Source organism: Candoia aspera, chromosome 2, assembly GCF_035149785.1.
Source record: "Candoia aspera isolate rCanAsp1 chromosome 2, rCanAsp1.hap2, whole genome shotgun sequence".
In the NCBI taxonomy this organism is placed as follows: Eukaryota; Metazoa; Chordata; class Lepidosauria; order Squamata; family Boidae; genus Candoia; species Candoia aspera.
The window spans coordinates 153,927,342-153,940,792 of NC_086154.1; the positions used below are offsets into that span (position 1 = coordinate 153,927,342).

Here is a 13,451-nt window from a genome sequence, read left to right on the forward strand (position 1 = left end):
CCAAATTTACAATCAAACCTTTTATCTGTGGCACAATTGGCTGCAACAGGGTATGTCATAACATTTAAGAAAAATGGTTGTGAGATACGTAAAAATGGGAAATTGTGTGCTACTGGTATATTAAAAGACTCCTTGTACATTGTGCAAAATACAAGGAAGCCAAGCTGCAAGGCTGCAGTTGGCAACACTCCATATCATGACCAATGTGTACACCTGATGCACAGGAGATTTGGTCATGCTAATTTCAAGTATATAGCACAAATGCCACAAATGCCTGTGTGCTGACCTAAAGATAAAACCCTGTGACAAAGATTGTGTAGTTTGTAAAGAATGCAAAACACTAAAAGCTCCTGTGAGTAAGCACAGTGACAGAGTTACAACTAGACCTTTGGAAATTGTACACTCTGACATTATTGGTCCTTTTGCTCCAAGTCTTGGACAAGCAAGGTATGCAATGACCATCACTGATGATTTCTCAAGATACACATTTATCTACATCTTAAAAGATAAAGATGAGGCATTTGAGAAATTTAAAGGGTTTGTGATATGGGCAAATGGAAAATTCCCTAGGCCTGTATCTGCACTCCAATGTGATAGAGGAGGAGAGTACCTTTCTCACAAATTCAAAAGGTTCCTAGCAGAAAAGGGGATAGAACAAATTCTTTCTAACCTTACACCCCTCAGCAAAATGGTGTTGCTGAAAGAAAGGGCAGAACCTTGCAAAATGCGATGGAATGCATGCTTAAAGATTCACATTTATCTTTTAAGTATTCGGCAGAATCAGTATCTACTGCCTGTTATGTGCAAAACAGACTGTATAACTCTGTGATTCAGGACACTCCATTCCATTTGCTTTATGGTGTGAAACCAAAGCTAAACCATCTTAGAGTGTTTGGTAGCACTGCATGGGTTCATATTCTGAAACAACAGAGAAGGAAAGGAGGCCCCACAACAAAGAAAGCCATCTTTGTTGGCTATGAACAAAGCCAAAGGAGCTACAGGTTCATAATGGGAGAGAAATTAATAATTAGCAAAAGTGCTTCTTTTGCTGTACAAAACTGGGGGAGATTAAATTCTAGCTCTCCAGTTGACCTAACTACAAGGGAACAGCAAGGACTTGCTGATAGTGACCTTTTGCCTGATGAGGACATTAAACCAGAAAAGCAAACTGAAGATCTGTCTGATGAGACAGATGCTTCTCAGGAAAGTGATAGGAGTCCAAACCTAAGGCCTGTATTACCTCGCAGATCTCAGAGAAGTAATAAACGCATTCCTCCATCATGTTTTCAGGCTGAAACAGTAAAGGCTTTTCACATATTCACAGAACCTGAGTCTTTAGAACAAGTGAATGCTTTACCACCTGAGATTGCACAAAATTGGCATTCTGCCATGCAACAGGAGTTAGCATCCTTGAAAGAAAATAAAACATGGAAACTGGTAAATCTACCTCCCAATGAATGCTGTCTAGGTTGCAGGTGGGTTTTCAAACTGAAAAGGGATGCTGATGGCAAAATCCAAAAATATAAAGCAAGGTTGGTTGCAAAAGGGTTCACTCAAAGGAAAGATTTAGACTTTGACAAGACTTTTGCACCAGTTACTAAAGGTGAATCAATTAGATTACTGTTAAAAACTGCTGCACTCAAAGGAATGTCAGTTCACCACTATGACATTCAAACTGCATTTCTCTATGGTGATTTAGGCCACAAATTATACATGCAGCAACCCCCTGGCTATGAAAAAGGGGAGAATCTGGTCTGTGAACAGCAGAAATCAATCTATGGGTTAAAACAAGCTGCTAGATCCTGGAACCAAAAATTAGATGAAAAACTGCAGAATTTTGGTTTTGAAAAAGGAAAAGCAGATCCATGTGTATATATGAAGAAAGACAAACAACGCGATATGTATCTATGCATTTGTGTTGATGATTTGCTGCTGTTCACATCAACACAAAAACAAAGGCTTAATTATGAAGCCTGCATGAAAAGCCATTTCACATTAAAAAGCCTTGGAACAGTAACAAATTACCTAGGCTTGGAAATACACAGGGAGAAGGATGGTAGCTTTCTGTTGAGCCAATGTAGTAAAATTCAAAAGCTCCTAGAAGATTTTAATATGTAAGACTGTAAACCAGTCTCTACTCCGATGATAACAGATTTTCAGAAAGATATAGGAGAAACTCAATGAACTGAGGCAGAGAAATATAGATCTGCAATTGGAAGTTTACTGTACATTGCAAATCACTCTCGCCCAGATATCTCAAATTCTGTGGCCATTTTAAGTAGACAGGTAGAGAAGCCTACATCTACTGGAAAAGCAGCATTGAAGAGGTTAATGAGGTATTTGCAAGGAACAAAGAATTATTGCCTGAAGCTAAATGCCTGTGAAACAGAGAAGTTGCAGGCTTTTGCTGATTCTGACTGGGGAGCAGATGCCAGTGACAGGAAATCCACTTCTGGGATTTTAATTCAATTTGCTGGGTCAAGCTTAGGCTGGCATTCTAGAAAGCAAACATTTGTTGCTCTTTCCACTGCAGAAGCAGAGTTTTATTCTCTAACACAAACCTGTAATGAGGTTATATGGCTTAAACAGTTGTTAAAAGACATAGGCATGGAAGTGAACCAGCCTATAACTGTTTATGAGGATAATCAAGCTTGCATTGCTATGGCAAAATCTGAAGCCTGCAAGAATAGGACAAAACATATCGATATTAGATATCAATATACCAAAGATATGATAGCCAAAGGGGAAATATTAAAATATTGTGAATCAAAAGATATGATTGCTGATATTTTAACCAAACCTCTTGCTGTACCAAGACACAAAGAGTTAACAAAGCAAATTGGTCTGCATCTCATCCTATAGCATAAAAAGGGGAGTGTTTGGTATATTGTTTTCTGCTATAGATTAAGGTTACTATGGTAACTAATCATTTTGGCCAGGTGAAGAGATTGAATTTAATTGTCCTCTTTTCAGGTGTTAATAGCCTGAAGTGAGGGCAGTTTGCTTGTTAGTTTTTCAGTTCCTTCTCTTTAGACTTGTAGAGAGTAAGTAGGTCTCAGAGAGCCTGTGAGAATGCAGAAGCCTGTAAATATGTTTTTGTGCTTTCTGTAAATACATTTATTTTTATAGAAATGGCTGGTGTGTGACTTTTCTGATCTCTCCTGGGCCAAATGCTTTCTAGCACTCTGCCAACAAGGGTGCATGGGACTTCCTCTCAGGCCAGGCTGAACAGGATTCTAGCTTGATTTTCTGCAGGGATTCAATTGACTCCACTGCAATGATCACCATACACCCACCTTTATAGTGGGAGTGACAATCATGCCTTCCGCTGGATTCATATTTGCTTGGGTTTGGTACAAGGTTTTCTGCTTCTGCGGGAAATCGTGAACAGAGATGTCAAGCTGTTTTGGAGCATTTTCTCCGTGGGCCTCCACCACAATTTTCTCATCTGTGTCTGTTCGCAGAACACCAGGGGTGATGAGGGTGTAGCTGTAGAAGAGGAAAAGAACATGCCTGAGTTAGTCTGTTATAGGAGAAGTCTGATTTGATGAGGTATCTCCATAACGTCTTGTTTTAGAAAGGTGAAGAAATAAATGGCTTAAGATCACACCTGAATTGCTCTTTTGTGACCCAGAAAGCATCCAAATACAGTTGAAAAATGACTAAACGTATTGCATTTTTATATCAGTTAAAAGAGATTTAGGGATGTTGTTTTTTGGTTATAAAATGGAACTGACCATTACTGTTACTGTGCTGTAAACTGTACTGTATTGTTATGTGATCAACTTCTGTGCTTTTTTCACTGCTGACATCAAAACCAGATCCCTTATAAATAAAAAAGTGCTATGGACAATGATATAGATAGGACGGAATGGAATATACACAGAATAATGAAAAATGCAGTGTCCCCTTGCAGCTTAAAAAAGGACAACCTTGTTTCAGAAAGAGTAGGGTTTGAGATCGGCCCCATCTCTCCTGACCTTCCGGAAATTCCTTAAAATGGGGTTGTGTCAACAGGCCTGGGGATCGCAAGGGAATGGTAATTTGATTAGATGGCTCCATTGTTTATAATCCGATGCTCTCTCGTAGCCTTTTAGAATAGTAGGAACTTTTGTACTTTTGAAAGTTTTTTAAATTGTTTTTATGGTTGCTTTGTACGCTGCCCAGAGTCACATTGCATGATGCGGGCGGCCATATAAATACCATAGACAGACAGACAGACAGACAGACGTAGAATTGTGCCTTCATCCAAGGTCAGGCACCCCCCAGCCTGCATGCAGTCCTCCAGTAATCCCATCTGCAGACCCAGGCACTTGAAACTATGCTGCTGAAATTTGGCTGCAAAATGGCTGGATTTTGACAAAGTGAGATCAAGCTGTTTTTCAGGATTTAGGGCTCTGGTGGAAATAGTATTGGTTTGCTTCCCACTTCCATTCCCATCTTTAACCCTCCCTTGCCTAACATGAGGTGGAAATGTTGGCCAACTCCTCTCAGTGACATCACTGCAGCACCACATAGCCTCCTGAGACCCCTCACCATTCAGGTGACGTTGCTTCCCCTGCCCTAAGCCACGCACCAGAATGCATTCAATACTGCAGCATTACAGAGCAGATGTACTAGAATCAACCTCAGAAACTAAGGGCCAGTAAATCATGGCTTTCACACAGGGATCTAGCAAATTCATATCTTTAAATATGGATCTGCCTCAGCCTCCAGGCAGGCAGGCAGGCAGGCAGGGAGCTCCTAGTTCTACCAATTAGGCCGTGGTGAAATACGTATTGGTAAGACCTGTGTAGCTTTACAATCTAGGGATGGAAAATAGAGCTGGAAAATACGTATTGGTAATGTGCACTCTGACAGTAAGACCTGTGTAGCTTTACAATCTAGGGATGGAAAATAGAGCTGGAAAATACGGATTGGTAAGACCTGTGTAGCTTTACAATCTAGGAATGGAAAATAGAGCTGGAAAATACGGATTGGTAAGACCTGTGTAGCTTTACAATCTAGGGCCTCTGTCATTCAACTGATTGTAGAACAACTGTTGGAGAAAACTGGAGGAAGGCAAAATGCTGTTTGGGTGCTACTGCTGAACTTGCCTTCCCTGTCTGTCTGCTCTGTTTTCACTCAGCCTCTTCCTTTTCCTTCCCAGTCCCTCCTTCCTTGAGTAAATTCTGAAGCCACCTTTTCCCAGCATGGTGCCCTTTCAATGTGTGGGGCCTCAGAATCCTCCCCAGCAGCTGGGAGTGGGGAAAGCATTGCAGTCTCATCATCTCTCACCTCCCTCTCCATCACTCCTTGCTATCAACATTTGTGTTCAGGCTTCAATTAAATTCTCAGGAGAGGGACCCTGGGTTTGGGCACTTATCGCAAGGGCAGGGCAGCCGAAGGGCATGCATGTGAACGTTCTGCCTCTCTTCATGCCATCACCTCTCCAGGGGCCTCCCCTGCCTCCCTCCCTCCCATCAAGGCCAAGGGAAAACACGAAGAATCGTTTTCCACGGGGGACACATGGGCTGGCAAGAGGAAGCAGGGGGACAAACTGATGGGCAACAGAAAAAGACAACGGCACTCTCTGTCTCCATGGAACAATACTTTCGAGGATAGCATGGAGATAAACGATGAGGAAATTCTAAACCTCTCTGAGCTAGCAAACGGAAGTCTGCTTCACGTGGGAAGAAAACTAGGCCGGAACGTGGATGCTTATGGGGCATCAGGCGCAGTCTCTTCCAGGGGGTAGGAAACTACTCCCAGACTGAGGGAAGGACTTTGTCTCTTGGCTTATTTGAACAGAGCTAGCAAGGTTTCTCAACATGTCTTCCACCAATTTGCACGTTCCACCCCATTCAAACTCAGCACCCAACACTTTAGGGATCGGCACGGGAGCCCAGGGCCTTGCTCAAGCCACGCACGCGCCTGCTTTTCTCTCGCTAAGGATCCAAGCCTGCGCCCGGCCCATCCCTCACACACCGCGATCAAAGAAGTCTCCTCTGACTGGTGTCGGCCAGGACAGTGCGCAGGCAGCAGCAGTTTCTTCCGGGCAGAACAAAGTGCTCCAGTGCGTTTGATGCAATGGTTACTCCCAGGGGCAGAGGGTCGTGTTTACTATACGGCATAACTTAGACACCTTCAGAAGCATTTATTATCGGAACAGAAATGGGTAGAAGCCCAGCATCATCTTCTTGCCACCTGAGGTTTAGAGACTATCCAGTAACACAACACTGCCTGCCTCTCCTCTCAGCCCTTGAGTGACTGCATTTGTCTTGCCCACAAAAACGGTTTTATTCTGCAAAAGTAGACTCCTATTCCTTACTTCTAAACGTAATGCTAATTCTAGACTTGCTTCTGTTTCCCTACCTATATTATTCTACTCTCTTCCTATTACTATAAGCTTACAACTATTTCTGTCTTGTTTAACCTATAATTTCTATGTCTATGCTCTGTGTCTACATGCCTATCTCTATGTTTGTAGCACTATGTTTTCCTAGAGTAACTATTCCTTAGCTCCTTAAATCTTTCCTTTTCCCCCAGGTCTTCAGGTCTTGTAGCCAATCGCAGCCTATTTGCATGTGAGAACCCTTGTCACTCCTCTAGAGACTCGCAAATGGGCTTTTCTTCCCCCCTCACCCCCCCCCAGCTCTCACAGGCCTCTGTTTCTGGAGCTGGTTTGTAGTTTTCTGCACCTGGCCCCCTGCACCCAGCGGGCTTGTTTGGATTTGTGGTTCACTCTTCCACAGAGAGCCTTAAATTATGTTTATCATTATTACATTTATATCCTGCCTTTGTTTTGTACAACTCACCACAGCATATATAAGGTTCCTGCCTTCTGTCTTCCCCACAACCACCACCCTGTGAGGTGGGTTGGGCTGAGAGAAAGACTGGCCCAAGGTCACCCAGCTGGCTTCCCTGCCTAGAGTGGGACTAGAACTCACCGTCTTCCAGGCCAGCACGTTAACTGCCACATCAAACTGGCTATGCTGGTGTTAAACCAGTACCTAACCACTTGATCCAGCATTTTCCAAGGGCAGCCTTAGTTTCTACAAAATTGGTTTAGAGTTTGTCAGCCCCAAGTAAGGGCCCCATGAGGACAATGATACCGTACTGCCATTTTGTAATAATGTCAACAGTTGAGGGCCTTTAACAAAGCTTGTAGGGAAAGAAATAGGAGTTTCTGTTGCTACATCATCACCATAGTATGACTACAGGCATATTCATTACAAAACAAAAGCAACACAATGGGAAAAAGAGAAACATTTTTTTAAGATAGCAGATTAATGAGCACATGACCTTGTGTGAATGGGGGATTAAGGCTGTGTAAATCAAATCAATCTCATGTTATATATTGCTAACAAATAGCTTGTTATCATGTTGATTTCTTGAGTCACAGTTTATTGGCTCTCAGTCTGTTTGCATTTAAACACAGCAATTTGAAAGCAAGACTTCCTTCTTGCAATCTGACAAGAGTGCAGCTTTACAGAAATCAATGCAATGTAGATCTGAATTGATTTAATTGGCTTCACAGAGCTATCTGATTACTGTTGCAAAATATCTGGTATATGGACATTTGAGTAACCAACAGCTCTTGCAGGACTGAATCCCCTCATGGACACAATAGATGTGATTGCATTTGTACTAATATATCAGGGTGTATGGATCAAATCATGGTCAGAATTGTTTGTTGCCTTATTTAGATGATGCCCCTGTGTTATCCTGCAGGGAAGTCAGGTGACTGCAGGGACTGGGAAAAGAGGCAATAGAGGTGGGATACAAATCAGCAGTGGGACAGCCAATTTCAAGATGGGTAGATTTGTGTCAACTAAGGTGAGAAAGCAATGTTGTGTCCATGTGCCATGAAGTGGCATTAGAAACTCATGCACCACTCCTGCTATTAAAATTCTCTAACATTGGGGGGGGGGGATTGATTCAAGCAGTATTAGAAATTGTATTTATTTATGTATTTCTTTATTGGCTTTAATCAGAATGGGAAGCAAACTGGCAGCTTCCCATTCTAAAAACATTACAATGCTATTCCAAGTAATATCAGTCCTTTCAATTCCATACAAATTACTGCCATCTAATTAGGGCCCCCATTCCAAAAGCCCTAAAAAAGAGGACTTTTTTCACTGTCCTCCTGAATGATAGAGGTTTGGGGATCAAGCTGTCTAAAGTGAAGAAGTTGCTTCTGAGAAGGCCATCCTAAGGGGGACCTAAGGGGGACTCTCACCCTAAGGGACTTGGATGGCCCTCCTTTTGATTTACACCTATAGAGAATGTGTTTGCATTCTCAAGTGGGACTCGTTTATCTTTCTTTCCTGCAATAAGAGTTACTAAGTATATTGACAAAGCACTTTCCCTACCTCCTCCTCCTCTATTTTTTTCAGTAGCTGGTTCTCCATACTGGGACCCGAGAAATATAGTCAGCCTCACTGCTGTTATCACTCATATGTCATTTAGATGTACATACTGTACACCTGTTGGAAAGTCACACCTGGTTTCCCAGTATAGGTGCGCACAGCAAAACAATACATTTTCAAAACAGGCGGGTAGGCCAATCTCTATGTCAGAGATTCTAGCCATGATGGTTAAAGTTTACTTGAACATATCAGAAACAAACAATGAGGGTTGACTGTTCTCTAGATGTCCAGCTTGATTGTTTCCTGGAAGTTGGTGGCTCTTCAAAAATAGTATGCTAAGCAATGGTGGTAATTTAGATGGTCCCCAGCCGTAACTGCGTACGACAGGACTTTATGTTTCTCCAGAGAATCTTCACTTCAAGGACAGTTCTTCAGGTCAGAGCTACCACCAGACAGCCAAGTGCTCAACTTTTTAAGCCAGAAGCTTAGGAGCCTATCTGAAAAGCAGCCAGTGGAGAATAGTTTCACTCATTGATTATCCTAATACTTTGACTCCTGTCATGGGAGGATGCTGAATTTTCTGAGAAAGCTCCAAAACAATTGGGACCACCTGCAAGGAAATTCATCACCCTGAAGCATCCACAAAGGAGCACAGCCTTGGACCTGACGGTTCTGCTTAGCACCGAACGCCATGGAAGAGAAATAGCCCAAGGCTCTCCAAGCACTGCTTTGCTCCCACTGCTGAAATGCCTAAGATACTTACAGACTGCTGTGGGAAGATGCCGGAAAAACGATCAGTAGGGCAGCCGCCAGATAGAGAGCCATCCCCTCCATGGTAGTCCCGAGGGGCAGGAGGGGTGGCGACAACTCCAGTATTTATCCAGAGAGCCTGCTTCGAAGCCAAGCCCCTTTGCAACTGCTGAAGGTTTAATCAGTGCACGGGGAGGGGGAGGAGCTTGAGCAACCAGGGAATTTCAGAGGAAATTAACCAGTGTCTTAAAACTCACAGTGGTTTATTTGTCTTCTCTCTGTGTGTTCAGTGCAATTGCTAAATAGCATTTTTGTGCAATCTGTTCTTGATATTCAGCTAGCAGGTGATACGATCTGCAAATATCCCTTTATCTTGGGATCTGGAACTCACTCACCTTGCCTCCCTCCCTCATGCACACATTTGGAAGGGGCTTTACGCTAGTCCAGTTCTGGGGTACTCACCCAAAGTCTGTCCCTAAACAGATCATAGGAAGGCTGTTAAGGCAGCGTTGCTGCTGTTGTTCTTTCCACAGGTTTTTGGAACAGGAAGTGCCACTTATTTGGAGGCACCTGCTTGGGGGTTTGGTGGAATGGGACTTGGATGAAGATTTTTGGATGTGGTTCTAATCATATGTTTAACTATTTTTTATAGATGTAAACAGGCTGGAGTGTCTCGTGAAGCAGACAATGCACAGTGAGGAAAGAAATGAATGACTCAACAGATAAATAAATAAGCAAGCAAGCAGTAAAGGAATGTGCTTCACTGCAGTTACCTTTTTACTCTTTTTATGGCTGGGAACATCTTGGGTGACTGTTCTTCTAAGACAGTACCACTCAGACAGTAACAATATTCCCCTTTCTCTCTAGTGGATTGCTGTCAGTGCCAGCAAGGGCAGTTTTTGAGAGCTAGAGGCTTCTGAATCTCTTTGCAGTCATCTTGTAGTTACCTGGAAGTTTATGACCAAATATGGTTGCCCTCGGTCTTCCCATTTTTCTTTTCCCAACCACTACCCTTGAAGCTACTGCAGTGTCCCATTTCAAGTTACTCCCCTACCTATCTCTGCACGTATGTACAATATTTACAGCATTCAGACTCAAGTAAGAAGAACAATTAAAATCATCAAACTACAAGAATGCATTTGTGAGCATTTTATTTCAAACGAATGGGAATGTGTGCATAACTATAAACAAAATCAGCATGATTAGGATGGAAGTATTTTCCAGAAAAACAAGCTTGCTATTCCTGAGGGCTGGTCAGGGACAACAAAAGGACAGAAAAGTCCTGGCTTAAGCTAAACCGAAATCAATCTTAACCAAGCACAGGGATGAGAAAGCTTGCATCTGATATTCCATAATCCCAAAGTTAAAGTTGCATTGGCATTTTGAAGATACTTGTTTCTTCTGAAGTGATATATGAAAAGATTTGGTTTACAAAATTAGGTAAGCGTTTCAGGCATGGAATATTTTATAATCTACACTTGAGGAACAATTGCATGTGGGTATTCAGTAGGGCCCTGGGCAGATACTATTTTTGACTCCTCCCAAATTTGGGTCATGTAGAAATTGGTCTATCCCCTCGGTCCCTCCTGAGCCATATCTCAAAAACCATACATCTCAAGACTTGAGGAAAAGAAAGTTTCTAAGATGGAACTAGACGTCTCATGAAAATCTATATAGGAAATGTCCATATGGCTTTGGGAGGGGCCGAATGCAGAGCAGAGAAGAGGAAGTGACTTGGTGGATTCCCGTGCCTCCGCTAGTTCTCAGGAAGGAGGGAGCACATTCCAAGGAGATAAGAGGACTCACAATCTGGAGAGTGTTGATGGGAAAGCAAAGAGATTCAGGATAGCTCCACCCTAGAGTCTCCCAGGTTATTTCCCCTTAGCTCAGGTAGAGTAGCTTTCATCTGTTAAGATTCTGTCTGTACGGTGAGAGCAGATAAAGAACCGGAGTTGGAATGGACTGACTCGTCGTCGTTCTTGGGCTGGGACTGACAGTGACTAAAGCAACTAAATCTGATCCAGAACAACTCTATGCCTCTCAAGTGCCCTCTATAAATCCAGACATTGTGAATAAACACCCACTTGGAATTCCACAGGAGGAAAGGGAGCATGCTTGAAGTGGAGAAGCAACAGATGGGTCAAACATCCTTTGCAAGCTGCTTTTCTGCTCCCAACTGGGTCCTCCTAAATGTACTTTTATTAAATAAGGAGAGCTTTCGGGGTTTGGTATGCACACTCATGTGCAGATGTGCTTCACCCATTGTAACGATTGCCTAAACCCAAATACTCAGTCTCACAAGCTCGGGCTTAAAGATAACTGATTTATTAAAGGAATAGTATGCAAATACAGAGAAAGCTGAGAATGAGCAAAAGCGCACCAAATACAAACTTAAAAGCCTTGCTTGTAAGCAGATCCCGCCCCATCGCCCGTCAGGACGCTCCCCCTCCCAGGTGCTAGAAGCCGTTAGACGCGCCTGGGAAAGTAACCTTGAACAGGAGCGCAAACCCAAACATGCATTCCAAGCCCTCCAAACAACGGAGGGCGAAGGAATGGAAAAACCCCGGGTGAAGGAACACGGAACAGAAAAAGCCATGTGAAACGTTACAATGTTAACCAGACATTGGAATGAGAACATGACATATTGCCCCCCCAGAAGAAACTAAGGAGCCGGCTTGTCAGGATAGGCAGAGTGGAATTGGGTGACGAGATGAGGGGAATGTACGTCTGGAGCGGCAACCCATTCAGGATGAGGGAAATGTTTCCAGCGGACGAGGTACTGTAAACGGGAGCGCAGGCGGCGGGAGTCGAGGATGGATGCCACCTCGAAGTGTTGCTGGTTGTCAATCATGAGGGGAGGTGGAGGAACGGGTTGTGGATGCCAACGGTCCGACGACAGGCAGGGTTTGAGTAAACTACAATGGAAAACAGGGTGTAAACGTTTAAGGTTGTGGGGCAAATCAAGTTTAAACGTAACAGGGTTGAGCTGAGCAACAATTGGAAAAGGTCCGACAAATTTAGGGCCAAGTTTCTTAGATGGTTGTGGGGACTTGATAAATTTAGTTGATAAGTAGACTTTATCCCCGACCAGAAAGGATGGTTCCGGGGAACGCTTTGCATCGGCATGGCGTTTATAGGTTGCCTGGGCATGGTGAAGAGCCAGTAGAATATTAGACCATGAGTCTTTAAGAGAGTCTGCCCAGTCAGCAAGGGTGGCAGGTAGCGGTTGAGGATGAGGAAGTTCAGGAATAGGAACAAAGTCACGTCCAAAAACTGTTTTAAAGGGAACTTGGCCAGTGGTTTGATGAACGGAATTGTTGTAAGCGACCTCAGCAAATGGGAGTAAATCGACCCAGTTGTCTTGTTGGTAGTTAACAAAAGCCCTGAGATATTGTTCCAATGTAGAATTAACCGCCTCTGTAGATCCGTCCGTTTCCGGATGTCAGGTGGTAGAAAGCGACTGTTTTGTACCTAAAAGTTTTAAAAATGCCCGCCAAAATTGTGACGTAAATTGTGTACCTCTGTCACTCACCAAACGGGCGGGGATACCGTGGAGGCGGTACACGTGGATGAGGAAGAGGCGTGCCAGCTGTTGGGCGGTGGGGATAGACGCGCAGGGGATAAAGTGGGCTTGTTTGGAAAAAAAATCTTTGACGACCCAAATGACAGTTTTGCGTTGACTAGGGGGTAGATCAACGATAAAGTCCATGGAGATGTCCTGCCAAGGGACAGATGGAGTGGCAACAGGTTGAAGGAGACCTTGGGGTTTGCCTGGTTTGCGCTTTATCGCCGCACATACAGGGCATGCAGTGACATACTCTTTTAAATCCTTGAGTAAAGTTGGCCACCAGAATTGCCGGCGAACAAGGTGCAAAGTTTTTACGTAGCCAAAGTGTCCAGCTAGCTTGTCATCGTGGCAGCGCTGGAGTATGGTTTTCCGCATTCCCTGGGGGATATAGAGACGATCGTTGCGCCAGGCAAAATTATCGGTGAAAGTTAAAAGGTGTCGATTGGTTTGCAACCAAGTATCTGTCTTAAGGTGGGAAAGCAACTGTTGTTGCAAATCGGAAGGAATTGACAAGTGCGGCGAGCGGCTGGAAGGCAAAGCGGCCGGAGGCTGATTTGATTGCGCTCGGGTCTGGCTGCGAGTTACTGCTGCCAAACTTAATTGTTTGTCGGTCCAGACGGTACCTTGGACCGTTGGCCCTGGGCCAGCATCTTGGGGTCTGCGCGAGAGTGCATCAGCTAAAAAGTTTTTCTTGCCTGGTATAAATTTAAGGGTGAAGTCGAAGCGGCTGAAAAACTCAGCCCAGCGGAGCTGTTTGGGACTGAGTTTTCGACTGGTGCTTA

The 13,451-nt window shown here is 43.8% G+C and overlaps 1 protein-coding gene across 1 annotated transcript in view; it reads right to left on the bottom strand.

Annotated features, from left to right (window-relative positions):
- C3 (complement C3) overlaps positions 1-9,241 on the bottom strand; it is a 68,855-nt gene extending 59,614 nt beyond the window's left edge. Inside the window, exons 1-2 of the mRNA XM_063294380.1 lie at positions 9,115-9,241; positions 3,297-3,489 (exon numbers count right to left, since the gene is read on the bottom strand). Coding sequence (XP_063150450.1) covers positions 3,297-3,489; positions 9,115-9,185 — 264 coding nt within the window. The 5' untranslated portion in view covers positions 9,186-9,241. The remainder of the gene's footprint in view (positions 1-3,296; positions 3,490-9,114) is intronic.
- Positions 9,242-13,451: the final 4,210 nt, after the last annotated feature.